The following is a 21,387-nucleotide window of genomic DNA, read 5'->3' on the forward strand; positions in this document are numbered from 1 at the left end:
TGTGGGGCCGGAGCAGGCGCGGACGCGCGGTGCCCTGCACGCATGGCGGCTCGGAGTGCTCGAACCCGCGGTGGTCGTCCGGCGCGCGCGGAATCGGAGCGTGCGCGCCGTGAGCGTTGCCGGACGCGAAGACCACAAGTTACAGAATTTCTGAGAATCGTCTACTAATGCGTAAGCATTGTTTGGATCGTCTGTGACTTAGTACTTGCTTAGTTTTGCTTACTTGCTTTTCCTAGCTTATGCTAGGATATAAGATGTCCAGTTGGCCCACACCGATATTTAAAGTTGACCCACCCCCAAATTTAAGTAGGTCCATCCTCGAATTTCAAGTTGTCCCAACCCCATATTTCATTTGTGGCAACCCCAAATTTGAAGTAGGCCCACCCCGAAATTGAACTTGGCCCACCCCCAAATTTCACTTGGGCCAATTCCACCCTCGAACTTCAAGTTGACCCAACCCTAAATTTAAGTTGACCCACATGCAAATTTCAAGTTGGCCCACCCCCAAATTTGCGTTGGCTCACCCGCAAATTTCAAGTTGGCCCGCCCCCAAATTTAAGTTGACGCCCACGGAAACTTCAAGTTGGCCCTTCGCAAATTTGGCCTATATATAAATGTCAAGCTGGCCCACCCCTTAATTTAAGCTGGCCCACTGAAAAATTTCAGGTTGGCCCAACCGTTAGCTTCAAGTTGGCCCTCCGCCAAATTTCAGTAGGCCCACCCCTATCATAAGCTGCTCCTTGCATTTTCTAAGGAGCCCTATGTACCTCTAAGGGTATTATCTTCTGATTTATTTTTGTTTTTGCTTGAAATTGTTCTTTATCGCATAAAAGCCACCAATCATCTACATTTACACTATCATAACGATTAAATGACTTAGCATTGCAAATTACCCGTTGCTGTGCAGATACAAGGAATTACACCTTTCGCGTGACACTGCTCGCCAAAGAATGCTAATGCATTAAAATACCTTTGTGTAACAGCCGCGAGAAGGCGGCGACTAGGATGAAACGTCAGGTGCTTTCGTTGCTTTCTTTTTACTGTGGGGCGCATTTCGATTCCCTAGAGTCTTTCACCAAAGTAGTCACAACGTAAGCAGTGTACTTGGGAGGGAGCTTGACCACAGCCACCCCTCCGACGCCGCCCATTCAACTACATAAAAAAAACGTAGAAACGCTTTTATGGAAGAACCCCTGAAGCAATTGGAATGAAATTTGTTGCATTTGAGATAAGATGTCAAATAATAGTGACTGTTGGAAGCAGAATTTGGATTTCGGGAGAGGAGTTTTTTTTACAGAATTCAGGCGATGTCTCTAGAAAGGAAATCGAGGCGCGAATTCAGGCGCCCTCTCTAGAATGCGTGCAGCATGTTGTGCTGACAAGTGTTTATGACGCCCCGCGAGACTTCAAAACTTACAGTCTTGCTTTCCGCTATAGACATTCCGTCCCTAGTTATTGTCTTCGCTGCAGTTGTTCGTTGTCCGGATGCTGCACGAAAAGTATCCTTCAGTATCGCTCTCGTATCACCTCTGCAATAACCGGCAAGTGGAAACTCCTTTCGTTCGCACTTCCGTCATCTGCAGTGGCGCCTTCATTTCTTTAAGAAGCGGATGTCGTATTTTCATATCTACAGGAGTGTGACCTTTTCGCTTTTCTGAGAGAGTGAGGGACATGGAGTTTGAGCGTATTATTACAGGAGCAACATCTACAAAGCTGCACTTGATGAGAGCCAAACGTCGTAACTCAGAAGGTCACGCGGAATTTTCCTGCTTGGGCACGTGGTCAGCAGTAGTGGTCACCTTTTTGTTATGCATATTAACATAAGACAGTCGAGGTGCAAAGTTCAGCGTAGTTGCTTCTTAACGACTTCTCACTGTGTTTCGAAGTCGTGTGTAAAATAATGCTTCCGCTGGTTCGAACGGGACGATCTTGTTTTGAACAAATAAAGCAATAAAAATGTTGCTTGCTATCTGCAGAATGTGAATGTAACCTATGACCACTTTTCACACGTTGCATTTGCATCGCCAGCACTACAGCCAAGTTAACCCTTTACTCAACCTGAAACTTCCACCAGATTCGGTTAGAAACACCAGTATATGTACCTTCGATGCGTACGCGTAATTAGCGCCGGTTTAAACGGGACAAGCGGTCTCACGTAGGAAAACCATTTTATGCACAAGTCCCCAGCAAGTCGGGACGGAAGCCGAGTAAGAGCACTCAGAAAATGTCACACAGATGCTCTGGATAAATGTAATAGTTGCGTGTCAGCCTGTTTCCTTCAGGCAGAGCAGGAAAGTTACATTTTCGGATAGCAAAGCTTGAGTTTATTTTAAGTCTGGTCAATCGTCTCATTCCTTTATACTTAGTGGACTTCAAAAATTGACTCAGGCAATATATATCCTTATATCAGCATAATTATATAAGCACCGTGCTCGCTCAAACCGAACAGCCCCCTGCGATTCGGTGAGTGACCGGCCCACCACGTGTACGTGGATGTTGGCACCGCACGCTTCTCCGACGCACTCTCGGCTTCTCCCTTTTATGGTCTCTGCTGCCTCGCCTGTTCCCTCTCTCGCGGCCCGCCCGCGTCATTCAATTGCCTGTCGTAGCTCGCCGTCCCACATCTCGCGGCCGCTTGGGCTCTGGCTCCCCTCCTCGGGGCTGACGCAGAGAATAGCCGTTGATATATCACCTCCTTACGGGGCGCCTCCTCAAGACTCTTTGAGACAGCGCCGTTTCGCAATAGCTTATTTTCCCGCTGCTCTTGGAATCGGTCTCGGGCGCTTATCCGTCGCAACACCGGTTGTGCACGGCGGCTTCGCGCTCCTCGTGAGAACGTAACTCGCGTTTTTGATGCGGAGGTTCGTGCTGTAGCAATCACAGTGAGCGTAGTGTCTGCGTACCCTATACAGAATGTTTGGTCGCATATGCATCTTTTCCGCCCGGCCAACGAAGCAACGCGTATAGTCGAACGTAAAAATGCGTTCCGCACTCTTCACGTGTCTCATCATCGGCGTCGTAGTGGTGAGTGGTTCCGCAGTCGTAAAAGAAGCAGGTGGGTTACTCATCTACAGTTGCCCATAGCAATTCTCAGTGATTTTACCAATTTACGTATTATTGACTTATTTTGGTGATGGTGTTGGTGCTTAGACGTACTCCGGCATGTCGTTCAGTCACGAACGTATAGATTTTATTGCGAAAGGAAGTGCGATTTCTGGTGGAATCAGGAATGATCGAAAACGGAATGACTAAGGCTGCAGCCTGAAACGTTTCTAAGGAATCCGAGTTCAACCACGGTTCATGACCTTCAAGACTACATCTCCCTGTGAACCTATATGTCTTGTTTCAATGTTTTACCTGCAGGAGGCAACGAAAATGAAGATGCTGCTGACTTCGCTATCCCTTCTTGTTTAAGCAAAAAATTAACTTAACGCTCCTGCTGCTCATAAAAGTCGCGGTGAGTCTCAATCCAGTAAATGCTGACAAAATGCTTAATGATAGAAAAAATGGCAGTAGCTGCTTTCTTTTTTTTTTTAATCTGTCGTGTCAACTTTACATAAAAACATACAATTTTGGTTTACTTTTAGAATTAGTAGTGCCTCCGTAATTCGTGTTGGCATAAATTCTTGGAGGCAAGCAGCCCTACTGCAAAATAGAGGACACTCACAAAAAATCTCATTAGGACTGTGTTGAAGTGGCTATTGCTGCTAATGTTTCGTCGCACCAGAAACCAAATTACTCCAATGCGAAACCCTTGTAGAGCTTCGTATGTTTTGGAATATGCAATATTTATCTGGTTCGCTTGCAACATGCACTTTGCGTCAATATTAGAAGACAATTAACGCAAGAGGGTTAAAGTTTAATTTAATAAATATAAACACACTCGCTCCTCTTCAGAAGGGGCGGTATACGAGCGCAAAACTAGAAATGATGCTCATATTATGCGCTCCCTTAACCTTGCAGTTCGTGACGGATGGACTTCCGATCCCTGTCAACACGCACGACACCTCTGCTCCGCGATCGCTGTTGGTAGTTCATCCTTTCTGCGTTCAATGCAGGAATTCATTGCACTCTGCCACTCCGTTCGACTACTCGCGGCATGATATCATGTGATGAAAGTGTCAGGTCTCGGCGATGCTCGATTCTGTCGGTGGTTTGCGCGGAAAGAAGCGTGTGCCTTCGACGGCTGTCAGTGAATTGGAGGTGCAGAGGTGCGTCATGAACAGCGGGGATTTCCAGCTCTATTGTCGTCAGAGGAGGGATAGCGGAGCAGAACAGAGAAGAGAGCATCGAAAGAAACATGAATCTGTTTTCGCCCACTGAAGCGAAAGTCGAAGCAAGTGACCTTTATTTTATTTTCAGACTTGGGTATAGTTTCCTGCAGCTGATGAGGGGGTGGGGGTACAGAAATACCTAGACAAAATCGTCGTGTCGCTTTTCTGGGAAAGATGATTAGCTACATTTACTGTCCAGGTCGAAGGGCAGGTGATAAGACCGATGTTGTGCGAAAGGCCATTCCAGTCCTTGGCTGCTCTAGGACAAATCAGAAATAGAGAGTGTTTTAGTGCGAGCTCGTCGACGATTAACATGTAACGCATGGCTAGTGCGATGTGATATGTAAGCGACAGGGGTGATATAAGGCTCGCAACTAAGTATGAAATGAAATAAGGTATGAAAAAGAAAGAGTGTAGCAATATGATGGTGGACAGCCAGAGGAAATCAATTGAAATGTGCTGGTTTTGTGTATCTGTACAACGAGCAACATTAGCATTGGGAACGTTAGCCAGCGCCTTTCACATCCTTCCGACCGCAGATCTCACGTAAAACGTGAACTTATAGGAGCAGGCGATTGGCCAATAAGCGATCGTATATGCTGCTCTATGACGTCAAAGCTGCCGACGCAGAGGTTGCCTCGCTATGCAATGAGCGATAAAGCTAATGTAATCCGAGGGCCCTGGAGTCTCCTCATTTTTCTCGCTCATGGTCCGATGTAGCCCTTTATCAGGGTCAAATATTTGCAAAGCCGGTGTTGCATAGTGTTGGGAACCCTAGAAATACGCACGTAAAGTGGCGTCATTTTGGAAATTCATTCCATGTAGATACGCCTTGCAAACCCACCGGCTACAGTTCCTAAATTGCAATATGTGCCGTAAAGTATTTAAATCAATAAATAATTAGTTAATCTTTGTTAATTAGTTGAATATGTATTTCGATTTCTCATGCAAGTAATCCGTATCTCTGAATAATCCAGCTGAAGGACTAGAATTATGTTATCCGCAGCAGGCTATTTTTTAAGAAATCCATAAAACTTAAAAATGATCACAGCTTAAACTAGTCTCAGATACCCCAACTAATTTGCTATTTTTGTCCTAGCTTCGCCCGAACGCTAGGGCAGTAGCTTTCTCTTGCTTGTGTACAGGTCTCCATTCAGGTTTCCATTCTTGCAGGAGTAGTCCACGAAACGCCACTTCAGAAAGACAGAAAGCTGATAATGCTGCGAAGAGAAGGCACAGTGCCGGATGAGTGCATGAGCACAATCCAGTTTTTAAATTATGCATCAGCAGTTCCGGTGATAACACAGAGTCCCGTGATAGCGTATTGCAGAAGGATGTCTTATTTGAAAATCCTGCAAGTTTCTTGCCGATGGCCACCAAACTGACTCAACGTAACAGGGTATTTGCGGGTTGACCTTTTTCAGCGAAACTCTATGCATAACCGTCTTCCGGTGCCACAAACCCCTTATAGTAAGGTTCCTTCTTCGTAGCAAGGCACGAATTCACGATGTTCTCTAAAACATTTGTAACTGTCTAAAACTGCCGAACATGCTACGGGGGTCTGAGAATGCACATGACTGCTGACAATGAACGTACGCTGGCTTTGAACATGCCTTCCAAAAGGATCGCCCACGCCGTGATGACTCTGCGACTCGTAGCTGCAAGCCCGACCCGCCATTTTGCCACGTACCTAACGACATGGTTAAGAGTAGAAATTGGATGCGCATGTTGACAATGCAAATACCAATGTTTCATGTCCCCCCATACTGACAGGAAGAGGATTCGACTTGTTTTTTTTTTCTTCTGGAGGGTGTACACATTCCAGCTTACGAGGATGTCGTGAATGCCCTCCTGCACCTACATTGTCCCGCATTCTTTCTTCGTGATAGACGGCCACTCGATCCGGCACGTAGCTTCTGTTTGCTCTCCTCCGCACACCGGACGCGAAGTAAGGTGAGCTCAGCGAAAGAGGCTTGCAGGCGCACTCCTCCACGATAATAGATACCAGTACCATAAACTGTGCGCTCGCGTCCGCATAACTTGGTGGCTAAATAACACCTAGCCTTGTTTGCCTTAGATATTTTGGCACTTCTGCTAGCGCATGAATAAGGAGCCGAATGACCCGTTCTTTAGCAGAAACCAGCAAGCACTACTTTCATGAAGCGATGAATGAGCCCGGCACGTAGCTTGCTCGGCTTAATGTGGCCTGGTGAACAATTCGAGCGGTTTTACGAAACAGAAAAAGAAACAGAAAAAAAAGATGGTGTTCGTACGGTGTGACAAATGCATTCTCGTTGCCAGTGTGACCATCCAGCATTCACGCGTAGCTCGCGTAATCGTTTTGTTGCCCATAATTTGCCTCAATGTACATTCGAGGGGAGTTTGAAGCTAACTGCTATTGAAATTACGGGATCCGAGCATTAAAATAGCGCATATCTGACTACGGGGTAAAAATCTCACTGTATTGTACACTGACGTGTAGCGGCTTCCAGGAAAAACATGATTTAAAGCTTGATTCACTCCAGTTTTCTCATGCCGAAACGCGCGCTTCGCTAACAGCTACAGTTCATGCGAAAGATTCCCGATGCTTAGCAGTAAGAATACAAAAGAAAGAGCTCAAAAGAAAGCAGGGAGGAGGGAAAGAGATAAGAAGGCAGGGAGGTTAACCAGAATCACGTCCGGTTGGCTACCCTACACCGGGGGAATGGGAAAGGGGGAAAACAAAGATAACAGGGAGAGAGAGGAGGGAAGGAAATTGCAGTGAGTTCGATGACGTGTGTGGTCTTACAGAAAATGCATTAATAGTCACAAATGGTTGCACAAAAAGAAAGGGGCCTCAGCTCGATTTTCTGACTTCACCGAACTACGTTTTCTTTTTTGTTTTTGTTTTTTTTTTTACTTATTTTCTTTAGTTCGTCAACGAGCGTTGTTGCCGAGGCGTAGTTAGAGCTCGAACCGCTCTTCGTTTGTATACGCTGCACATAAGCATTAGATGCAGAAAACGAGTGACACAGCGTAACTGGATAGCCTGGCATTTCATTCATTCAGATAGCTCAGTCAGCTGCTCCGCTTTTGTTACAGGGATCTGACTAAAATTAGAGTGAACAAACTCGTCGATGTTAGTTGCTGTCACGCGTTATCGGAGGGCACACAACACCTTAGGGCGGACTCCAAGCGAGATGATGCGTTCCGTATGTTCCTTCGAATTTCTTGCATTTGCGTCAGTATGTCTTTTAACTAGCGATCGCGGCTAGTAACACTGCCGGACTTAGACTCGCGTATACGCGCGCCCATCCAACCACGTAACTGGATGCAATAGGTTTCCGTCGTTCTCCGGCGGCGTCGTATTGCATATTTGCACGCTCTTGCCCCTTTCCTCACTTCGCCTCGCGTTCTCCTGACGGCCGCTTCTTTTCCTGCCGCGCGCTTGCTCCTTCGCTCTATCGCCTCGTCTCCCCGCTCGGCTCTCTGCCAACGTACTCGCTATTGTCGCGCCTTTGGACCCACGGGCGCCGGTTCGACACTCTTTCCACCCTCCCGCTTCCAATGTGCGAGAGAATCAGCTATGCACCTCTTCACGTGCCGTCGCGAGTGCTCCTCCTCGACGTCGTTTGCCGCCGCGTACGGATTCAGCTCGAGTGCTTCTGTGTCGGAAGTTGCTTTGCGAGTGGTCGCGCGCTGCGCTGCGGGCAGATGAGCCCGTTGTGCTCGAGGGCCAGTTGACTGTTGCGTGTCGATGACCGAAGGGCTAGCGAGTGCGACACTGATGGAGTCGGCGTTCGCCACGCGAGCTTTGTTGGAGGGATAAAGCAAGGAAATCAAAGCGGGCTGGACAATGTGCATAACTATTCTGACCTACCTCATTGTCGGCGGCGTACACGTGGATGGTGTTCCATTCGAGCAGGTCAGAGGTAGGTGTTTTATTTCTGCCTTTGTAATGTTTCGCTCTGTTCTACCGCGTGCTAGTTTCTATGCTAGTTTGTATTCTGAAATCATCTCCTACAAACCAGTGTCGTTTGCAGTAAATGTGATCGTCACGATCGCGACGATCGCGGCCGTAGTGGTGATCGCGTGGGCGCCGGTCAGTAAGAAAATGTTTGTAGGAAAGGAAAGAAAACTGAGGCAAGCAGTTTTATTTTACTGTTCAGCTATTTCTTTCTGTTAGTCCCGATCAAAGGTTCGGTTCCAATGCTACGTTTTGTTATGTCACTTATTTTCCTTGCTCGAGAACCTGAAGACGGCGACCTTCAGACAGCCAACTCCTTAGTTATTACGGCTTCTAAGCACAATGTGGTACGGTCTACATGCAAAGCAAACATAGTGTTAGAACGATTGGGACGACCACAGAAGAACCTATTACGAGGACTCATCGGCTGTTCTTCCTTTTTTGCTATACCTTGTCAAATATTATGATTCCACTTGCGTGCTTCCTACTAGTTATTTGGATAAATCGCACCTTCCTCCGAAAAACAAAAAACCACAATTGACGATGTGCTATCACTGAGAATGATCACTAACTGTGTGAACACCTGCTCCGAGGGTGAAACAAGAAATTCTCATCGCTGTCAAGCACTGCCTGAATGGTGACTAAACATCGATATCCTAGATCACCGTTACTGCACATCGGGCTAGTTGGATTGGATTCATGGTTGCAAACAAAACTCAGCGCTATGACAAGAGACGAAAGAAAACGCGCACGACAAGAGCGCTCTCTCACAACTGAAATTGTTATTCAGATCTACCCAGACTATATAGACATTCAGCAGCAACAAGAAGCATGAAAGAAGAAGAAAAAAAGAAGAAAGAAACAGATGTGGCGGAGTACCACGTGTGATTTCACTTGCTTTTTCGCGGCGTGGTAGTTTGACTTTGCACTGTTGTTGTTGTTGTTGTTGTTGTTGTTGTTGTTGTTGTTGTTGTTGTTGTTGTTGTTGTTGTTGTTGTTGTTGTTGTTGTTGTTGTTGTTGTTGTTGTTGTACTTTTCGCTTCTGTATCTGTACATATTCGTGTAGATACGATTAATTTTCAATTGTGAGACACATTTCGTGTTGCGCGCTTCTTTCTTCGTCATTTGTCTTAGCAATAGTTTTGTTTGTTACGACTATTTCTCAGAGTATATAAGCTACTGTTATAAATGAATGAAAAAGGCTGAAAAAAATTGTAAAGCAGAACAGTCATTAGGGATCTCCTAATATTTGGATCCAATTACCAAAACTCTAATGCACAGTCATTCACGATTTCGACATTTCACACCAAAAACAAAATTCCAACCGCAAGGAACAAGTTTCACGTGTATTTTCGGTTTCAGCATTGGTCAGCTTCAAGCGGCGTCGGCTGACGCCCAAAATCCGTTGGAAACTTGTTCCGTGAGGTTGGGCCTTAAGATGGAGCTCCATGCAGTAATTACTACAGGGAACTCTGGCGCTAGTGTCTACGGTACCAGCGAGCGGGTCAGTTCAGCCAGCATGGACACGATCAGTAGCACATATGTATTTGCCTAAACTTCGTCCTCACGACTTCAAACGGCTTCCTGACTTTGTGAACTCGTCATTTTAAACAGGATACTCTGTTATAAATAACCAAACACGATTTATAACTGTCCGATGGCAAGACTGGAACGCATGGCCTCTAGCACAGAAGCCCGATGTTGGAACCTTTACGCCACGGACGCGTGCATCCACAAGTGGCATAGAACGCCTTTATACATTTCTTGTGGTTAAGCCAGTGCGCTGAGACGTTCGGCGCGCTTCGATTTGGCCCCTTCGATAGGCTCAACCGGTACAATTAGTAGCAATCGTATGGGTAAAGTATAAATAGCTCTGAAGTTTAGGACAATGAAAGCAAATAAAGCGTAATGAACAAAGCCGCAAGAACGTCTGAATCCACAAGCACGAAGATCAGACAAATCCATATCCTACCCGTCATTCCCATGGTGGCTGAACGATTGCAGCGCCAGAGTTCCCTCTAGCAATTATTGTAGGAAACCCCATGGCCATAAGGCTTCGGACTGTAACATGAAAAAAAAATATAAGATGGGACAATGACGTCAGCTATATGGGCGCATGAACATGTAGCTGCCTATGTTCCACGTATTGTTGCGCTACGTCAGGAATGCGGCATCGCGCTATCCATACGGGCGTCGTTTACTGCTTTATAGGTCCATTTCTCGCTCGTCGCCATCACCGCCAAACTTTTTTTTACACCCCGTGGGATTACTGAATCCACTGCTTTCGTTTTCTTCTGTGACGCCCATCTCCATCCTTTGTTCGTGTCTTTCCGTGCTCTGTGTTTTCATCGCTGTCCTTGAATTTTTTACCGTTGCCGATTTCCGTTACATTCGGCGATGGAGAGTTAGAGGGGAAAAAACAGATCGCCTTTGCGTGACTCATGGAATGTTGACAGCGACAGCTTCAGGTTCTTTGTGTGTTGACGCTAACCATGCTTCCACGCAGGTTATGCCGCCCATTCTTCGTAGATTGTATAACTTGACTGAAGAACAGGCGCAGCATACAACTTCTAATCATGCATCACAGTCACTGTCTAGCAACTAAACGTAAAAGCTGATAAGGCCTACGTTATGGTACACTGGTAACCAACAATGGTGGTTATTCGCTCAATGTAAGGCAATATATTTATTCCTTTATTTTTTTCTTGGATTGTTTCTTAATTTATTGATTTTCCCATTATAGGAGTTACTGTGATGTAATTTCTAAGCTCGCCAGCTTGCCTAGGGCAGTCGCACACCTCCATTGAACGTTGTCGCAAATTAGCTGTCATCTCAAAATTTAACAGCTTCATTTTCCTTGCGAGGACACTCTTTCTCTGAGACATGCACTGAATGCTTTTCGATCTGATGTAGTTTCTCCAATCAGCCGCTCCTGGCGATGCTATCGCGCCAAGAATCAGTCACTGTCTGAATGAAACCCGGCAGAAACAGCTTACATTTATCAATAGACGAAACTGACGCTGCCACATTTCGAGAATGGAAACGCAATAGCCGTACAAATCAGGTAATCCTGTTTCCTAATAAGCGGTACTTTGCTCTCTCTCTCTCATTTCTATACCTATAGTGCCTCTTTCGAGCGCGAAAAGCGAGAATTTTAAAATGAACTGCAATATTGCTAATCATGTCTTTTTTTTTGGTATTGCGAGCTATGACTAACTCCAGCAAATGTGTGATACATCGATGAACTAGTTCATCTAATCAGCTATTAGTCTGATAGCCGCCACCGTTACTTAGTGGCTATGGTGCTGGGCTGCTAAGCACGAGGTCGCGGGATTGAATCCCGGCCACGGCGGCCTCACTTAGATGGGGGCGAAATTGGTCAGTTCTTGTAGCATACCTGTAAAAAACCCCGAGGTAGCGGAAGAGGTGGCGATAGCCCTAGCCATCGTTAACCCCAGTTGTAGATACGTACTCAGTGACTCGCAGACGGCGGTCAGAAACTATGCACAAGGCAGGATTTCGCCGAAGGCTGAGGCTATACTCAAAGCCAACGCGAACTATGTGACCTCTGAGGAGACGGAGGAACGACACATTATATGGTTCCCGGCTCACACGTCCCCCGACACCCCATACCCAACCTCAACGAGAAGGTCCACCGCGTAGCGCGAGGTCTCATCTTCCGCGCCCGCGAAGAAGGATCCTCTCTTGGGGTTGGAAATCCAACGGAGGCAAGGACAGAGAGGGACAGAATGACCAGATACTGTGATATTACAAAATTTTATCAAAACTCAAGGCGGGTTTATCCGCCCCCTAACCCCAAACTCGACAGGGCCCAAGAGGCAGACTGGAGGCAGCTACAAACAAAGACCTTCCCCAACCCCGTCCATCTCAGGAGGATATATCCGGACATCTACTCAGATGATAACTGCAAACTATGCAGCAGGGCTCACGCATCTCTTAGACACATTCTCTGGGAATTTGAGGTTATATGCAAAGAAAATGCAGTTTCCCCAGATGAAGCTGCGGCGCGATGGACGGCCGCGTTGCGCAGCTCAAACCTCGAAAATCAACCGTGGGCCATCCAGCAAGCCCGTGAGGTGGCGAGGAGACAGAATCTCCGGACCTCCTCGGGGGCGGCCTAGGCCCAGGCCACGAATTTGCCTGACTGTTAATGAAGTTGTTACCACCACCACCACGGTGTACTTAGAATTAGGTGCACGTTAAACAACACCAGGTGGTCCAAATTATTCCGACGTCTCCCACTACAGCGTGCCACATAATCGGAATCTAGTGTATCTAAGGTAGATGTTTTATGTGTATACGGAACCCCCAATCATTTCTCGAGTTTATAAAAGAATCATCTAGAATCTGGTGTTAACGTAAGAATTCATAATCGTCTGCGCATGGCTTGAATTCTGGCCGCTCTCAACTGCGCATTTCCTTTTTGTGCTTTACAGTACTTATTGAAATGCTTGTTGCAAAATCTTGGGAATTATTTCACCCTTGAGAATCGGGGAAGTACTGATGGCCGCTGCTGCTCGCAATAAGTTTGTGCAAGCGAATAACGAACATGTGAATCTTCGAAGCAGTTATAAAACATTCAACTTCGCTTCAACTGAAGGGAAGTTGAATGTTATTGGAATGTTATTGGAATTATTGGAATGTTATGGAAGTTATTCCCTTCAACTGAAACGTGTAGTACATGTAGCGTTTGTATATTATTATTATTATTATTATTAATATTATTATTCAAGTAATACAATTACAGAAAACGAAGCGTACTAGCAGTTGTCTCCTAGGAGTTACTGCGCCCATCCGCTTGAAGGCTAGAGAAAAAAAGAACAAAAGGATTCGATCAAAACTAGGAAAAGTAAAAAAGGAAGATGAGGCTACAGCACAACCCCTCACATCACGTCACATGCAGAGTACGAGCATTACAGAAGCCTGATCCCATCTTTGACAACCATTCTAGCAAAGTATGAAGAATCGCTGACTAAGCTACTGAATCAAATTTCTTGTGTGTGGACATAAGTTTATCAGAAATATTTATCCGTTCTCCTGCAGGTGAGGACATCTGCGAATCCGTGGGAAGCTCGTTTTGCAACGGCTCCGAATGCCTGGCAAAAGAGGTCCCCATAAGAGGAGGCGTAAAGAGCACCTTTACCTGTAAATGCGACAGGCGAAAGTATTTCAACGCCGCCGCTCTACGGTGCTTTCGTAAGTATAACGCCGTCGCTCTTACTTTCAGCGCCGGTATTGTGTACGTCCAAGTCAATTTTTATATGTGCAAAGTGATCGTAATGACGTCGAGTGGCGTGCCAGTACCAGAATTTATCGTGGCAGGTCGACTGTGAGACAAGAGGCAGCCATCACTTGCCTCTTCATACAACTCATTCGCAAGTACGTGATTTTGCAAGGAGACAAACACAACCAGCTGCTTCACTACGTGGCAGCTCTATCAACAGTGTATCAGCAGTTCCACCATGTAAGACATGACGACAAGGGAGGATTTCCCTTCCGCGTTGCCTAAATCTCACCAGGATTCGACTAAACTGGTATATGTGCCTGAAAAATCCTCCTTTAATGATGACTACAAAAGATTACGTGCAAGAACGTGGAAGGTTGAACGCCGATACTGAATATCAGGACTTCGTTGTGATTATCAGGTGACATATAATAGGCACACAAAATATGCGTGGGGAATTTCAGAAGTTAAATACAACAGTGAGTAGAAAATGATGTCCAAAACTTAGACGCCGAAATCACTCTGTAATTATTCTATAGATTGTATTCTATATTCTGTATTGTATTGTACTGTATTGTATTGTATATTCTGTGTATTCTATAGATCTCTGCCTTCGAAACCGACGCAGTCACAGCCCTTCTGAGTTCTTGCCTTACTTCAAATGAGACCAGAAATTTCAGTTGCAGATGAGCTTTTTTTTTCATGTTCAGCATAAGACGTGGAACTGCAAGATTATCTACATTGTACGTATCGTCTTCGGAAAATGCTATTCTTGAGACCGATAGAGTCATTCGCAGTACGCACGATATACCCGACAGAGATTTCACGCCGCTAGAGTTTGATCAAGGCTTTGCGTTCTACAAACAAGCGATCTACTTCTGGCCCACATATTACGACTTGCGCCATGCTGGTGAACATTGAACAAAGTGAAACTTCTTGCCTCCTAGCAAGCATAAATGACATAGGGGTGCATGGCAGATTACGGTCGCTCTGGAAAGTTACAATGCTGGCTCCTCTACTGAAACACAGTCGTAGCCCAATGATGTTAAAGTCATTTCACGCTATGTGCCTAACTAGCTTCATTGCTAAGGTTGCCGAAAAACGATACTATTCTGACTTCAGTGGTCGTTGGAAGGAAACAGTTTATTGACCTCATGCCTCGAAGGATGTCGAACGGCGCGTTATACTATGGATTGTGTACTGGACATTGTAACGCACATAGAGTAAGTGTGTGCAATAGGTAATTTTATAATTGCAGTGTCCCTGCACGTATAGCGGGCCTTCGACACCGTCAATCACGCCCATGTACTGCAATCATTTATTACACTTGGCGTACGTGGTGGAATACTTCGATAAATAGCGGACCTTTTGCGCGATCGTCAAATCATTATTAAAAGTGTTGGTGGCAATAGCTATAACTATTTTCTATGATATGGGGCTGCGCAAGACGGTATGCCATGTCGGACTTCGTTTAATATTGTTATGTCGCTGCTACCGTCAAAACTTCCCCCGCCATTGAACATGCCGATACACGTAGATTATATATGTATGTAGGCATCGGTAACGAATCCATTGCTTTTGCAGCAGCAATTGCAGTTTGCCATTGATGTTGTGGACGAGTTTCTGCGTGCTCTGGGTTTGGATTTGAAGCCGGAAAACTCAAATCTAGATGCCGTTTCCTTGCAAACGGTTCAGGAACTTTTTGCTCTCTTTAAGTCGAAAGACCATTGAGCGAGTAGTTCCCCACAAATTTCTTGCTATGGTCTTTGTAGTATCTTTCTCCTGGAATAGACATTTAGGCATGGTCGAGGAAAAGGTAGATAGCGTCTTTCATGCTCTGTGATGTCTGTGTGGACCTCGGCGGGGCGCCCAACAAGATGTTCTCCTCCCCGTGCACAAGCGTCTCGCGGAGCACTGCACGCCTTATGGTTTGCCGGTGCCTCAGCAACTTGCCCTCCACTCAAAGTACACGAAGTTCATTTTAGCTAGCAGTCTGTGGGTTTGCTTGGGATTATCAGCAATTGCATCTCACACTCTTGTGACGGCCGAAGCACACGAACTTTGAGCTGCTGCACTTCGAGCAAGGGAAGCGTGCACTAAATGATACAGTGGAGTGTGATACTGGTGCACTAAATGATACATTTACAAGACGTGACAGTTAATTTCTTCAAATATCTGACTCTACCTAGGCACTACTGCGGAGAGGTTTCTTTGAGCATGCTTAACGCGCTTGTCCCTAGGAGTGGCAGCATTGCGGAGTGGAGTCGAGTTTGTTTACGCTCGGATGCTCGCTGTCGGCGCGGTGAAACAGGTGAGCCAGCACGCACTGACGCCCCATTTGGTGATCGCTGTGTTTAAAGGTGCGTCGGACAGACTTTCTCGTGCGTGCGGCGGTGATGCTGAATCAGACATGCCGGATTATAAATTTGTTGCGCCTTACGGCACTCTACCTTAAAGAATTTAAAGAAAAACACTGATTTTCCCAGGCGAGCAATAGGGGCCGTGGTAAAGGCGGGGCCTGCTCACCTGGACTTTTAGGAGCATTTTTTAGTGGTCCCCTTTGAGTGGAATAAACGCGCAGTGCCTTAGCACCCACAGTTGAACTCGACTGCCTGATGTCAAGCCGTGAGGATTATTGGCTTTGTGTCTTGCCCATATTAGCATAGATAAGCTTAGGTCCAGGTTAGGTTTACGTTAGCTTAGGTTACGTTAGCTTAACGGAAAAGGAGTTAGGGTGGCGCGTCGTATTCTCATAGCGGTTACGTCGGACGGATTATTGTCTTTACGTCTAGGCCACGTTATGTCGGGTTATGTTAGGTTAACGTTATGTTTGGCTAGGTGAACGTAAGAGCTGTCATAGTGGCGCGGCGTATTCTCACAACAGTTAGGTAGTGAGCATTCTTGTCTTTTTGTCTCTGCCTCGTTAGGTTAGGGTAACGTTAGGTTAGACTCTGCCTTCGAGATTTGCAATATATGCGGACCGGCCTCTTCCACTGTCTCTACTGCTCCCACGGAAACATCTGCGGTGATATCACCTGTTTAACCGGTAGCCAGCGTCGGAGCGTAAACAAACTCGACCCCACTCCGTGGTGCCAGCGCGACTTTACAATTGCTAGTAAGGGACGAACCCATAGAACACCCGCTAAGAAACTCCTCCGTAGCGCCTAGACAGAGTCATATATTCAAGGAGCGAAAGCTTCTATATTTTCTCTGTCGCACCCGCTTTTGCGAGTAAACGTCCGGCGCCTCCGCAAGTGTCACGCACCGCTATACTTACTAGCAATTGTAAAGTCACGCCCGGGCCGCACGGAGTAGAACGCGCACCCCCTCCCTATCCTGCGCCCTGAGCCTAGCGTGCGACGGAAAACGACGCGCTTCCTCCCCGCTTCCCTTCCTGCGCGAGACTGATCCACGATCGCCGGCTCACCCCCACACCTTTTCAATCGCAAATACAGCATACGTCATGCGGGGAAGATGTTATCGCCCTTAGAATTTATATGAAACCTCACGGCGACGGCAGGAATACGCCTAGCTATCGCAATAAAAAAAAGACTTATTATTGTGGAGCAATACGACCTATTAATGCTCATTTTCTCAGCCTTTGAAGACATCTAAAGTAGTGCTCTGCGCAATATAACTTCAATTAGTTTGCACTATAGGATAATTATTCTGCTGTTTTTATTGTATCATTGAAATTGCTATTCATGCCGCCCCATGCAGTATCTTTCACCAGTGCCCCCAGTCATGTTTCACTGCGTACATTTCCTTCCTTCCACAGCCAGGTTTCTTTTTTACTGATGCCATTACTGTGTTTCTGATCCCGCACCCAAGCCAGGCACAGCACCCGTTGCTAGAACTGTGGCCGAGTAGAGACGCGAAAGGCAGCGCAGTCGTGTACGGCAGTGAACTATAGGTGCTGCGATGAAAGTCGAATACTTGTACACCTCTGAAATTTTCTAAGCTTATAATACGTATTGAATACTCTTTCGTGAATTCTGAATCATAACATTAGCAAAGGAACAGATGTGTCTCATTTGAGTGTAGCAAAATTAGGGGTTCCTTCTGTTCTATAAGCTATGTCTTAACTTCTTTAGGTGCAGAAGACTTAGCAGTTCTTTCTTGCATAAACTATTCAGTCTTTTATTTAAGTGTAGGAGATTGCAGCGGTTTCCTTTGTAGTATTAGCTATGTTTTTCAGCGTTGTTTTTATGGCTTGATCATTATTTAAAACAATGTGCAACCTAAAATACAGCACTGCGATATTGGGCGTTACGTTTAGCTGCTCTCATTTTTGACTAAGGGGGTGAAGGACTCCTCGAGCCGTCATTTGAACGGCTTTTTCCCTCTGCCTCCTGTGACACTGTACTGCGACGAGGCGAATAAAGCAAGCAATGGATCAAATATTACTGCACTCTAGCTATGTGCATCTGTATCGAAAAGTGTTGGAACTGAGACACCGACGAAAGTTTTCAAAGCAATGCAGAAACAAACTGGGTAATGGACGCTCTGTTTTCAGTGCCACATTGAAACCTGACACGGCAATAGTTTAACTTGCAGTCGGTCGTTTAGCGTCTGTGTCAGTCTACTACTGTAGCAGTATTTGTGTTTTCCTTGCAAAGAAGCCTTTTAGGACGTGTCTACGGTAGACAGGTCCTTCAGCAGCATTCTTTTGTTGTTGTTGTTCTCTTACACGACTGATCTCTTTTCGGCAACAATTTTTTTTTTTGCGTTTTGGGAATGCTAGACACACAATAGTCGTCGCTTTTAGAAAAACTTCCTTGCAGCCAGGATATAGAGTTATTGAGAGGCAATTCGGGCAGTTTTGCAATGACGATTAGTGATCTTGTGTTTAAACTCTAGAAATGATCCTTTGTGGCTGATAGCTGTCTTTTATTTATTTCTTTATTTTATTTTTTGCACTACATGACCAGTATACAGCGTTGTATTTAATTATACCAACATAAATATTTCTGCTGTAAATATGCGCGTGTGCGTTTGACTATTCGCTTTTCAATTCGATATTTGATACGTAATATTCGTATATGACTCGCATTTGAAAAAGTTTATATTCGCCCGTCTCCAGAAAATTTGCACGCATAGAGTGAAGCGAAATGAGACAAGATGGGGTGGAGGGGGTGAGGGATATTTCTAGATCACATAGGCATTATTTCAGCAATGGATAGCCTAAAAATGGTAATGTTGATGAGCTCAACCATGAAAAAAAGTTCTATCTCACCTGCAACCGGCATGACGTGGAGATGCTCCCCACTAATTCTTGCATCTAGTAGTTGCGCACCTAGCTTCTTGAGCATATCTTTTCAAGCATGCAGTGAGTAATCAAGAATACGTTTTGTGTATTTACATTTCAACTTTATTAACGGAGATTCTGTCGATTTTCTCACTTCCATGTTAGTCTGTATACGCTGTTGCAAAATAACGGGCTGCTGGAGTGTGAGCCAGCCAGGAGCACGATCGTGTCAATGCACGTGCCTCGATGCTCTGAGCGCCACGTGTTCATTATTGAGCGCCGTTTAGAGCACATAAGTGTGTCTGTAGCAGTCTGTACTCCTGTGCCACACTAATTTGATATAAATAATAGACGTAGGGGAGGACAGCTGTGTGAACATATTGCACCATACCGTATAAGATATGTACGACAATGTATTACCGATTCATTTCTTATTGGGAGAATTAGAAAATGTCACCGGCTGTTTGATGATATGCCTAAAAATGTTACCAATTTGAAAGCGCTCTACTCAACTATAGAGCGGCTAATAAGTATCGATTTCACATATAACTTTTACTTCAATTGTGTAACACAAGTGTACCAATGTTAAGGCGTAAAGCTGTCCTTGGACACTTTAAGAAATTAAATAAATAAATAAATAAATAAATATGGTCGATCAGGCCACCAGCCAGTATTCGCAAAGCTTATCACACATGCAGCCCTGTTCTTCCAGGCAGCGTTCTCACGGTAATCACAAATTATGGCCATTCGACAAATGGCATTTCCGTAAGAAATCCTTTGTGAACTATAGCCTACGTTCTCTGAGTATCATCACCAACTTTACAGGTTAGGGGTTGCCTAACGCTAAACCCTAAAAAGGATTTGCCTAGCCCTTCATTCCAAATCCATTTATTGATCGCAGCAAGGAGGCAACACTAAGTCTGCCCTGAGGCACTGCTTGCGCGCTGCTACAAACTTGAGCACCGCTCATAAGTGTGGTACAAAGGGGGCTGTAGTCCTGTGTGCGTTCCTGCGACGTTACGGTCAGGCTGATTCATTCTCTTTGCACCGGTCTTTTTGGCACCACATATGACTGGCATTTTTATACTTGTCCCTCTCTATGTGCAGATGTATCGTCTTGCTTGGTACACACGTGCGAGCGTTCAACATGTGTCGACGATGACGGTTCCAGCGAAGCTTGGTGCGAATATGAAAACGGCACTCACATTCAAGGTAGGGGCTCCTGTCTGTGTCAACGCATACTCTTGTTCTTGCTTGAGTTCACCGCTGAAATGAGCCATGCATTGTGCACTACTCTGTATGGCTTAAGTACCACGTTTAGACGTGAGACCTGGATGCGCTCTTAAATTGGTGCGCTTTCATTTATTAAACCTTATTATTTATTTTGTGCAAGCGTCACACACAACCTATAATCATATACACTGGCTACTGATCTCCGAAGCTTCTGACGCTATGAAAATACAAAGAAAACTAGCCTGAACTATGTGGAAATGTTGTAACCCACCCTTAGATGCAAAGTCAAACACTTTTATATTCTTGCAGGTCATCGCACAACACTGGGTCAAAGTTAGGATTGACACTGACAGATAGACAGACCATTTATTAGTGTGCACTCATCTGCAACAATGGGTGTACAAAAATGTTCAAACCTTTACTAATTCGACGTCCACTTTATTAAATTCTATGTTCAAGTCCTAATGTTCATATTCTTAATAATACCATTGTTACAATCTTAATGTTAGCGCGAAATAGATTGCTGTACGAAAAAAAAATGGCTTGACCGCGTCCTTCTTTCCGTCATAAAGATTGTGCTGCGGAAAAATCTGCTTGCCTATTGGCGTCCATAATGCCGGCCAGCGAGCTTCGAACGAGCCTCTATCGTACACTGAATTTGTTATTGGAAATTAACTAGTTTTCGCTTCTCTGCGTTAGTTCATTAGTATTGTCGGCAGCACAGCGCTTTTGTATTGCAGTGTTTCATTTGTTATTCTTTTCAGCAGACCCGACGCTTGCGAAAGATTGCACTGACAGCGGCGGTCAGCTAGAACAAAGCAATAGTGAGACCAGCTTCAATTGCATATGCCCTCACGGAGCACAACTTGTGAATGGATCTTGTCACCGTAAGTGCCGCTTTTTGAATGAGTGCTGGACGGGTTGACTGACTATTGTTGACACGCGCTGAAATCAGCTTACACGCACTTTTACAGCACCATGAATCGAGAATAGCAATAACATTCTTTGACCGGATATTCTTGTTTAGAAAGCAGTGATTCAGAATGCTCAGAGCCCTACCTAATCAATAAAGGGGGTGACAGGTGCATAAGCCAGGCGTCACTCGCAACTACACAACAAAGAAAAAGCTTTTTTAGACACATCTAATCGTTGAAATTATCGGACTCAATTATCGGCTTTATCGCTGCATTTCTTGCTTTGTTTTTGTTTGGTTAGGGGAATGTTGATGCGCGGGTGTACGCATGTGTGAGTTTTCCTATATATACGTGTTTAAACACAAGAAAAATTTTGTCGCGAGTCAGCGCTCGTGTCTATTCGTCAGCGTATTATATATAGTGCGCGCTGTGCGTAATAGTTATGAAGATGTACCGACTCGCCCAGCTAGCTACAGTGCTCCATGCAGTAATTGAGAAACGTAGCAACATTTATTGGAGAGTATTGG

The 21,387-nt window shown here is 45.3% G+C and overlaps 2 protein-coding genes across 8 annotated transcripts in view; one reads left to right on the forward strand and one right to left on the reverse strand.

Moving 5' to 3' along the window:
- LOC135895812 (glycoprotein antigen BM86-like) overlaps positions 1-21,387 on the reverse strand; it is a 236,882-nt gene that overhangs the window by 122,165 nt on the left and 93,330 nt on the right. The window contains exon 2 of one of the 2 annotated variants that reach the window (XM_065423996.1): positions 19,919-19,979. The exons of the other annotated variant lie outside the window; for it this stretch is intronic. Coding sequence (XP_065280068.1) covers positions 19,919-19,920 — 2 coding nt within the window. The 5' untranslated portion in view covers positions 19,921-19,979. The remainder of the gene's footprint in view (positions 1-19,918; positions 19,980-21,387) is intronic. 2 annotated transcript variants of the gene reach the window in all.
- LOC135895815 (latent-transforming growth factor beta-binding protein 1-like) overlaps positions 1-21,387 on the forward strand; it is a 40,590-nt gene that overhangs the window by 1,521 nt on the left and 17,682 nt on the right. For 4 of the 6 annotated variants that reach the window (XM_065424006.1, XM_065424008.1, XM_065424010.1 and 1 more), the window contains exons 1-4: positions 7,844-8,185; positions 13,285-13,437; positions 19,821-19,925; positions 20,711-20,833. In XM_065424006.1, coding sequence (XP_065280078.1) covers positions 8,110-8,185; positions 13,285-13,437; positions 19,821-19,925; positions 20,711-20,833 — 457 coding nt within the window. In that variant the 5' untranslated portion in view covers positions 7,844-8,109. Of the gene's footprint in view, positions 1-7,843; positions 8,186-13,284; positions 13,438-19,820; positions 19,926-20,710; positions 20,834-21,387 lie in introns of those variants that run through there. The other 2 variants (XM_065424007.1, XM_065424009.1) reach the window with 2 other exon arrangements.

Source organism: Dermacentor albipictus, chromosome 4 (assembly GCF_038994185.2).
Source record: "Dermacentor albipictus isolate Rhodes 1998 colony chromosome 4, USDA_Dalb.pri_finalv2, whole genome shotgun sequence".
Lineage (NCBI taxonomy): Eukaryota > Metazoa > Arthropoda > Arachnida > Ixodida > Ixodidae > Dermacentor > Dermacentor albipictus.